Source organism: Gavialis gangeticus, unplaced genomic scaffold (genome assembly GCF_001723915.1).
Source record: "Gavialis gangeticus isolate Ggan-Ray unplaced genomic scaffold, GavGan_comp1, whole genome shotgun sequence".
NCBI classification, from domain to species: domain Eukaryota; kingdom Metazoa; phylum Chordata; order Crocodylia; family Gavialidae; genus Gavialis; species Gavialis gangeticus.
In genome coordinates this window covers 21,532,183-21,542,342 of record NW_017729032.1, presented here as the reverse complement: position 1 = coordinate 21,542,342, position 10,160 = coordinate 21,532,183, and the positions used below count along the sequence as shown (strand labels likewise).

The following is a 10,160-nucleotide window of genomic DNA, read 5'->3' as shown; positions in this document are numbered from 1 at the left end:
ACCTACAGGCCAGGGTGGGGATTTAAACCTCTCCCCAATCATACTCAGCAGCCTGCCGAGGCCTGGCCATGCCCCCCACCCCTCCAACTCACCTTCCCTCCAGCCTTCTGGCCACTGCCACAGGGAAGGGAGGGCTCGTTCTAGCGCTCTTCAGCTTCAGCCTGAGCCACCGCAGGTGTATGGCTGCATTTCCGAAATCAAAGGTGAATGTCTGTTCACTTACTTCTCAGTTCAATCTACACAGGTCAGACTAACCTGCAAAGACTGAATCAATTCAGGTTCAGGCTTTTTGAATGTCTGTACTTAGCCCTAGAATATCCCCTACAGCAGAATTTGGCCATTTATACTCTCTTGGAAAATGAAAGGAAGGATAATCCACTGGTAGGATGCTAAGTTTAGATGTAAGAAGCCTAGGTTTCATTCCCTTTTTCACCACAGACCACCTGAGCCACGTTGGGTAAATTGCTTTAAGGTCCCTCCTTAAAATGCATCTCTACCCAACGACCAATCTTTACACAAACGAATAAGAACCAATAAGGGAGAAGAACTAATAAGAGGGATGCTTCCTATTTTATGAGTTAATCTATAAGGTTCAAATCTACCCTGCCTTCTGCCAGGCAAAATCATGACATTTTTCATTACAGCACATCCCCTACCACTCATTTGTGTCCCTAGTACATTGAGGTAGACACTATCACTGTGGTGTTATTACTACAAAAAGAACGGGTGTATTTTTTTTTTTTTTTACCTCTTGCTTCCATATTTCTGTTTAACAATGTACAACACTTCTAAACAGCTGGTAGGTGAAGTGATCTTAGTGTATCCTGCACTGTAGGAGTTCCTCTTTGAATGACTGTTTCAGTGCTTCAGGGGTTTTACTGCAGTTGTATTATTGGAAAATAATACTGTGTTTACAATATTATCCACCAGAAAGACTTAAAATTCACAAGTTCAGGCTCCCAGAATCATGAGTTTAGCTTGAACATAATAACATTTAGTAAATAATATATGCTGGCTTTCTTTATTTGTCTTCTGGTGTTTGGATGTTTAAGGTTCTTTCAAACTGTCCTTCCCACTCAGGATGGCTAGAAAATTACTGCTACTCTAAGAAAACCACTAAGTATAATGAGACACATGATAAAATCACAAGAGTTGAGAACACTGTGCTGCAGCACCAAGAGCATGCCAAAGATTTTAAAAATTATTCCTTATATCTAAATAAATAACAAGATCTGTGCTGAGGGTTATCAGGCTGGAATTTAATCTCCCAGATATAAAGTACTTTCAGTTTTTGGGCTACATCACTTCGCAAAAGGGTGCTCAAACAAAGCCTGCAAACCACTGAACCTCACTTGCAATGGGACACCAACGTGACTGCCTTCTTTCCTGGAGGAAGAACTCACAAAAATACCTGGTCAGCAGTCACAGTCACACAAGGTACCTGTAGATATATGGGATACCTGCTCTGATGCATTGTAATTGCAGCATGTCAGAGCAGACTCGATTAATTTAGTCTGCTCAAATCTGCTAATTAGGTTGCTCCAGCAGCCTTGGCATCTTGTGTATTCAGCATCCTTGCACTTTAAAATGGTGGCAGGGAACTTTAATTAAAGCTCATCCAACTTTAATTAAAGCACCCCTGCCACCATTTTGAAGTGCAGGACGCTGAATATACAGGACACTATGGGCACTTTAATTACAGTGGCCCCAGAGAGCTGCTCGAATTAGAGTGCCCCCCACTCCTGGAGCACATGTAAAGACACTGGCAGTTCCTACCAAACCTGACTAGCCAAGGGGATTTCCAGTACATCTGGAAAAATCTAAATGCTTCAGGGATCTTAAGCATGTTGATCAACACTATCATAAAGCTATTTATTCTACAAGCTGTGGCTGTCCAGAAAACATAAATAGTAAAACAGAATTCTGAACCCCTTGTCTCTATTTTAGGAACACTTTCCGTCACAGTAGCAACATTTAGCTCTCAGCACAGACCAGCGGACACTCCAAGCATCCATGCCATTTTATGTGATATGATCTCAAATAGCTATATTTGTCCTTAAGCTGTGAGTTGATATCAGTTATATGCAGAGCGTGCAGCACATGGTTACATCATTATTGCTAGGAATGTGCCAGTAAAAGCATGTTTTGAAGCAGAGTTTTTGTCAGACAAGAGATTGTGGCCCTATCTGTACTAGAAATGCGAGCCACCAACTGCCCTGCCATGAGTATAGCTGTATGAGTACAAACCCGTGATGTAGTAAGGCAAAGTCATTGTAAGATGCCATCTGCACTGGGGCAAACTGGCCCTGCTTGAAATTGCCCAAAGGGTAGAGAAACCTATATAAAAAAATGGGAATTTTTATAGATCTTGTACTTTTATAGAACTTGTACAACAGATTTACTTTCTGTATTCAGAGCAAAACTTACTGCTGATACTGGTTAACACTGAAGTGCTAGCACAGCAATGGAAGAATGAGCTAGATTCTCCTTTACTTTGTGCGTCAACAACCAAATTATCAGTGATTTCCCATAGTGGCATCTTTGTTACTGATGATGTTGCATGAGTCAGAAAGAATGCAGTACAGCTTTCAAGTCCAAAGTGGAGTTTCCTGGGCCAGTGGATGGGGACCCTAAGTCAGATCTACAGCTGGTGTCAATCAGCATTGCTCCACTGACATCATTTAAGTGAAGATGTTTTATAGGAGTGAAGGATCTGCTACCCACTTCCCTTCCCCCTGCTTCTCTGGCCTTGCAAACTTGTCCAATTTGATACAGAAGACATGGAAAGGGAATAAACCTGAAACCATAAAATGTCATTATGCAGAGAAATTTTCTCCTTAAATATTCTTAACTTTGTGGAATCCATGGTCACATAAGAGTATCTCTGCTTCCTAGCAAGCTTTCATTAAGTACATAAAGTACACTCCTTTCGTGTTAGGATTCTATCCAAAAGGCACTCAAGCACACAGCTCTCAAAGTGGAATTGCCAAATGCCCAAGTTCCCCATACAGTGAATGAGGTGGGTTCAGTGCCCCAGAATGGGGTTCACAACACACAGCACGCTGAGCTTGGGGATACCTATCACAACCACTAGGAAGCTTTGTCTGAGGTTTTCTGTCAAACAAGATCTGAATCAACCCTACAGACATCTAAATGGGACTTAGGTAGAAATTAGGCACTTAAATCATACAAAGTGATCCAAATCACTTAGCTTCCTAGGTTAGATGCTTCCATTTTATACTGAAAAGCGCCTTAGGAACTTAAAGTTGGACTAATGAGCATTCTCAGAAGTAAGAGAGATCAGCTTAACTCCTAGTGCAAAATCTGCTGCAATCTGTATGAACTTGGGAGGTTTGCCTGAGTCCCTGTAGTGTGAATCCCAAATGGCATGAGACAGACAATAAGGGACAGAGACATTCAGCCCAGCCAAGATGGTGGTAGTTGTGGCATGTAGCAGAATTTTCAGCACCTAAGTAAATGTACCAGTGACAATTTAGGCTTGTATGGCGCCTCTGGCACCTCCTCAGTTTGTGGATGGCTCACTTTGACTTACACACATGAACTACAACTAAGCCTAAATCCTTTTCTGGATCTGGCCCAAACTCTTTTGTGAGAAGGATATTTTTGTTTGATATCTCCCTGGCCAAGGTCCTAGTAGAGGATCGTTTTTTAATAGATCTGCAGCATGGTGTGGTACATTATTTACTTTCCATAAGGCCTAATGTTATTAGTAACATATAACAGTAATCACATATCCACAGGCTAAATTATAGATTGGAGTTATTGGAATATTAAGACTATTTAGAGGTCCTTAAATTTCTAAAATACCAATGAGCCTGAACCCACGGCTACTGCTTTTCTTACTTGCAGGAAGTGGATTCTCCTGATATCATGAGAAACTGTAGGATTGTTGTCTCTCTGGTCCCTTATGAAAAGGGGGCAGATTCTTCTCTCATTCACTTTGGCATCAATTCAGGGTAAACCCAATAAAGTCAATGGAGGTTATTTTGGATTCAGCCCAGCTGAAAAACTTGGCTTCACCAAAATGTATGCGTCCCAAGAAACTATCTTGCAAGCAACACTTTACGTTGTAAATATTTATACAAAATAAGCTAACTCTTGTTACCATGAGCTCCCGCTGTTCAGAAGAAAAACATTATATGCAGTCCAATCTGTAGTTTAAGTAGGGTTACATGACAAATTAACTGAGTAAAACCAAACCACAAAGGCAATAAAAATAATAGCTAAGCATCCTCTACTCCAGCTCAAATCCATATCTTCAGAACAGATTAATGCAGTACTCACTCTGAAAGGCATAAAGGCCCTCTGTTGCCTTATCTTCATGCCCATCAAATTCTCTGCTGGCTAGCTGCCTATTGGCAGTCTCAAGTCGTTCTGCATGTAAACAGGAAATACTTTAAGTATAAATATATGTATATAAAATTATAGGCCAACCAAGAAAATAAGATGCGTGCCAGTGGGATGCTATAAATAGATCCTGAGACAGGAGATATTAAAATGGAGGAGACTGAAGAATATATGAGTAGAGGATGAGACCCCACACTCCAGAAGAACAGCCTTTTTTTCTAGTTGCTAACAAGCTGTTTATTGGTTGGCAGAATTCATGCCTTCATAGATTTTCAGTTCAGAGGAGATAATTAGATCTTCCAGTTCATAGCACAACGGGGCTTCTTTCTTGGTTGGCCTTTAGGAAGTTATAATAAACAGGATTAATAATAATAGTTTGATCTCCTACATAATGCAAATAGTGTTTCACTCTGCAACAAACCTAGTAACTTATGGCTGACTAAGAATCTGTCCCAGAACTTGATTTAAAGATGCTGAGTGATGAAAAACCCACCCCATCCCCTTAGTAATCTGTTCCAACCATTTGCTACCCTTACTGTTAAAACCTGCACACCATTTCCCATTTGAGCCTCTCTAGCTTTCAGGAGATGAGGCCAACATTAACAATCCAGGAAATATGATGGACCTGAGCACAAAACGTGGCATGAACCGCAGCATACGATTTCTCCAGCTTGCCTATACCATAGCTTCAGTGAGTCCCTCTGAAGACCACCCTGCCCACCTGTGCTCAAAAGCATGCTCCAAGCCGCATGCCAGTGAAACTGCTCCAGGCTTGTCCCTCTGTGCCTGCTCTTAGACCCTCCATCTCTGACAGGACTGAGAGGTCACTGAAGAAGAGCCCAGACCAGCCTCCAAGGCAAGCTCTCAGGTTTGGAGAATGTCAGTAGGCATGGGTGGGCAGGGCATGGGCATCCTCACTAGGATCCAACACCGCTGCAGCGTGGACAAGTTCCTTGTGGTTGTATGTAAAAGTCAGCTCCATGGAAACAGCTAGCATGGACCCAATACGTATATCCCCTGCTTTAGGTATAATGGGATGGTGAAACAGTGCACAGGCACTGGGCTGGGGGTTTACACAGGGGTGACTCACAGTCTAAGGTCAAAGGCAGTTGTGCTATGGCCAGCAGCTCTGTATGTCACCACGGAAAGACCTTCACTCATGAAGAGCAGCAGCTATTGATGTAGCCAAAGCTCTGCTTGGAACCGTGACTCCCTCTGCACATGTTTATGGTTCCTTTCACTCCCAATCAGCCACTGATCAGTCTACATTGCCTTCACTCCCTTGGCCCTAGCTGTAATTTAACTCTTCACCTCCAGTAAAGCTTGCCAGCTTCCCTTCTGTATTGTGTACAAACATGGCCTCAGCTTTTAAAGGGTGTCCACTGGAGAAGAATCCATGCACTTTCACTGAGTAGTCTACAATCTACACTTGCACTTGCATGCAAAAAAGTGCCTCCTAATTTCCGATACTCAAAGGGAAGCCCTGATGATGACTCCCCTCCCTTTGTAACTATAAAGCACTTCAATATTATGTTATGCTATGCTACAGCTTATTGTTGAGCTCCTTATAGATAGCTTAGATTTACACATTGGTGATCCTGGGACTAAATTAGTATTTTAAGGGCTAAAACAAAAAACTTTTGCTTAAAGCTGTTTTTCATGTATGTTTGTACCCAGGGGGACAACAGTAGTTTTGTCCCTTACCAAAGAAAAGAGGTTGATTTCTCAAGGGGTTTACCTAGAACACTCAGGAAACTGTTTGTCCAAAGCCTGCAGCTGGTGACGTGGAGCCTGATAATTTTGGAGAGATAAGAACATATCACTTGGGGTGAAAACAGCTGTAAGGAGCTTCACATACCACGGAGATCCCTGTTGAAATCATGAAGTCTCCTAATTTCTCCTTCGAGCTTGTTTCTCATAGCCTTGTCCAGAGACTCTCTCTTAGTCGTGGTCTTGACCAGGCCCTCATAGGCTTCTGAAATCCTTTGAATTTCTATTTCAAACTGAAAGGAGAGAGACCTCTCATTAAAGCAAGGCAGGAATGCATATCATTCTGACATTCGCTGTGGAACATTTCAAAGGGGGTTTTATGTGTCAGGGCTGACGAGCGTTCCAAGTTTCACATAAGCATACGGTTCTATAATAAGACTTCTCATAGACAGATGACAAAGCTGATCCCTGTGCATGTTTGAACATTCCTACTGCAACGAGCAATCAACTCCCCACCCACGCCGAAAACATCCTGCTACAACAGCATAACGCAATACTTAGCCAAATGCTTCTGAACAAAGTCAAAGTGGAGATCAGTGTGGCATAACAACTTCACCTTCTCCTTTAGCTTCCGTTTCTTCAACAACAAAGGCCTTCACTTGAAAACTGCCCTGGGAGGGAAGGTACTAAGGAAATAGGGTGGGCTACATTTTATCTTAGAAAGGGTTTGAAGAGGCAGGCTTATTACCTGACCATGAAAGACGATTCCCAGATGAAAAACTCAGCTGTGAACACCAAGTCCCCACGTAAACCAACTGTGATCAGTTTTACACCACTATAATCCATCACTTTCAAGGGAGCTACTCCAGTATAAGTGAGAACAGAATTGCACTTAGCAAAAAAACCCCAAAACCCACCCCCAAAGTTTTAACACTCTTCACTTTGAAAATGGGATTCAAATCCAAACTTTCCCCAACTCCTGGATGCCTAGATTTGGTATGTAAACTATTACAAAGAGAGACTTATATTACAAACTTAGATCCCAGGCTGGACCCAAGGGTGGCAGCAGGCAAGTTAAGTGCAGGGTGTGGTTTTCAGCTATGATAACAAGCTTGTAGAGTCCAGAGATAAGAGAAATCTATAAAAAAAAAAAAAAAAAAAAGAAGGCATGATGGATATGAACCTTATAGACCAACTAAATCAGAGATGTATAAGCTTTCATGAGCAAGAGCTCACTTCATCAGATGCTAAGTGAAGTGAGCTCTTGCTCATGAAAGCTTACGCATCTCTGGTTCAGTTAGCCTATAAGGTGCACCTCTACTCTGCCTTCTGCCAGACTTCAGACTAGCATGTCTAACTACCCCTCTGAAAATAAATACAAAATAACAACCAGAGCTTTAGCCTGTGTCCTGCCACAGCTTTACTGAAAATAGTGGTGCTACACTGACTTACACCAACTCAGGATTGGACTCTATGTTTCCAGTCCTCACATTTGTTAAGGAAAGCCTAAAGGTAGCTGTAAGAACCAGTAAACAAATACCAAGAAGACAGTATTCCTTTTTTAAAATCTCATGATTTTTAAGCCAACCTCATGACGTTTTAGGCCTGACTCATGATTTCTGGGCACTGGATCTGAGTCCACCTCTGCTTACAATAGACTTCACGCAGGCATGAGAACCCTGTAGGGAGGATGCGGCTATTGGACTTATTGCTGCCAACTGCAGCATTGGAAAAGTAGAAACCCAGCTGGTATCACAGTAATGAAAAATATTTGCAAGATGACCTGAAACCATGTGAAAGCAACACAGACTCATGCTTCATCATCCAGATTTGCCATAAAGTTTGGGAATATTTAGAACAGTGCGTGATGTGAAACTTGGCAGAGTTCTGATATGGAATGAAGTAGGAGAAACTCAGCCATTTCCACAGAATTTCAGTTTTCAATTTATTCAGACGCTCAAGATGTACAAATCTTTATGATGGAAAGTAGTATGGTAAATAATGGAACTGATCCAAAGCTGATGGAAGTCAATAAAATATCTCCTATTGGAAACAAAGGAGATCCAACTTGGTTCAGGCCCCAAACTTGCCAAGCATCACACCACGTATTCAGCTTTCCGGATCATTTACCAAGTGTTATGTGTTTTACACAGGTAAAAACATCATCATCATAAGCAGTCAGATTTTTAAAAATGCCTTTGCCAACAAAAACTACCTCCTGTCCACTGCTTATCAAGTGACACTCAGTCTTACATGGTATGAAGAAAACAATGACCTTTCTACATAGTGGGTGCATCACATGTAAAATTAGTGTGATGAAATAAACCCTGGCACAGTTCATGCTGGACTTTAGCGCTCCCGGAAGCAGCATTTACATGTGCACCTGGGACTGCAGCACACTGAGCTTGGGCAGTGCAGCCCCTGGCTGGCAGGGGGCTCAGGGGGGTCAGCCAACCAGCCTGAAGCTGCTCTACCCTGGCTCAATGTGCTGCAGAGGGGCTGGATGAGGCACAAGGTGCTATAGTAGGAGGCTATAAGTGTGTTGCAGCAGAGTAAATAACTCCCTGTAAGATGGTACTTGCGTCAGGCAGTACTAACCTCCGGTGAAGTTAATTAGTTTACTCCAGTCTAATAGCTCCGTACATGTAGATGGTAATGCTTTACTGTGGAGCTAACTAGGCAACTGCAATAAGTGTCTCATGTAGATGCCCCCTGTGAGCTGGTATGTTCTGAAACACTTTTCTAGTCCTACCTCAAATTATCATCCTAACTTCTTATTTTGGTTTTAAAAGCAAGGGCTCCAGGAAGCAGCATTATTTTTTAGCTAATTTTATCGTGGAAGGTGGACTTTCCTCCTAGCCCAGCTGACATAGAACAAGACACCAGTAACATTCTGACCACAGAAGAAAGCATGTTTAAAGTAACTCTACAGAAATCTTGCCAGTACTTTGTTGCTACAAGACAAGCACCTGGCATGGGAAGAGATTTTATTTTATGCTCTTTCCTATATACAAATGGAGAACTGGCCAGCAGTTTCTTTCCCAACAGCAACAGGCAAACAGGCTCAAATATGATCCTTTACCCTCTGTCCCCAAAGAATCCTTGTCCAACCTGAATCTTTCCCATCCTGTCCAAAATAGCTTTTCTCATGAGATTGTGTCCAAACTTGGCTGCTTTATAGGAGATGAAAAACAAAAATGACTGAACATTTTAAAACCTCATGAGACAGCCTCTTTTTTTGCAAGTTTTCCAGGATACTTTGCAAAATCATACTTTTTACTTAGTTGGCTTTTGCTTCACAATAACACTTACCACCCAGAAGTGCCCTGAACTTATAAAAGTGTTTTCCACGCATGAGTGTGAAGTAATAGAAAGTCATAGATTCAGAGATTTCAAGGCCAGAAAAAACCTATTATGATCATGTAGCCTGGCTTCTGCCATCTGGTCATTTGTAAAGCTTCCCCACTGGCATTGACAAGCCCTATCTGACTTAAGAAGTCTACAGGCCAACTAGGAGTAAGGTAGTCCTGGATTTGGTTCTAGTCAAAGGGGATAATCTACTGAGCAACCTGAGGATTGAAGGGAAGCTAGGTGACAGTGACCATGAGATGATCACTTTCTCCATCTATCGTAAGACTTGGAAATCATCAGTAGGGCAGAAATCCTTGATTTTAATAAAGCTGACTTCCACAAGCTTAGGAGATTGGAGGGTGAGGCCCTGTGGAACCACTGTCCAATGGAGAAGGAAGTCCAAAAAGAGTGGTTGTTCTTCAAGGATGCAATCCTTGAAGCACAAAGGAAATCCATTCCTTTTCATAAGAAAGGCAGCAAAAGGGCTAGGAGACCCCTTTGGCTTAATAGGGAAGTCAACGACCTCCTGAAATCAGAAATAGAAGCTTATAATGATGCAAGTCAGGAATCACCACCAAGGAGGAGTACACAACAATAGCCCACACCTGTAGGAAGTGGATTAGAAAAGTAAAGGCAGAAACTAAAATCAAATTGGCAACAAGAATCAAGGCCAATAAAAGTCCTTCTTTAGGTGTAGTTTCATAGTTTCTAGGGTCGGAAGGGACCTGAGC

The 10,160-nt window shown here is 42.1% G+C and overlaps 1 protein-coding gene across 6 annotated transcripts in view; it reads right to left on the bottom strand.

Annotated features, from left to right (window-relative positions):
- The window catches only part of AMOTL1 (angiomotin like 1), a 194,605-nt gene that overhangs the window by 43,264 nt on the left and 141,181 nt on the right, over window positions 1-10,160 (bottom strand). For all 6 annotated transcript variants that reach the window (XM_019524506.1, XM_019524510.1, XM_019524507.1 and 3 more), the window contains 2 exons: window positions 6,227-6,371; window positions 4,306-4,395 (listed from right to left, as the gene is read on the bottom strand). In XM_019524506.1, the coding sequence (XP_019380051.1) occupies window positions 4,306-4,395; window positions 6,227-6,371 (235 nt within the window). The remainder of the gene's footprint in view (window positions 1-4,305; window positions 4,396-6,226; window positions 6,372-10,160) is intronic.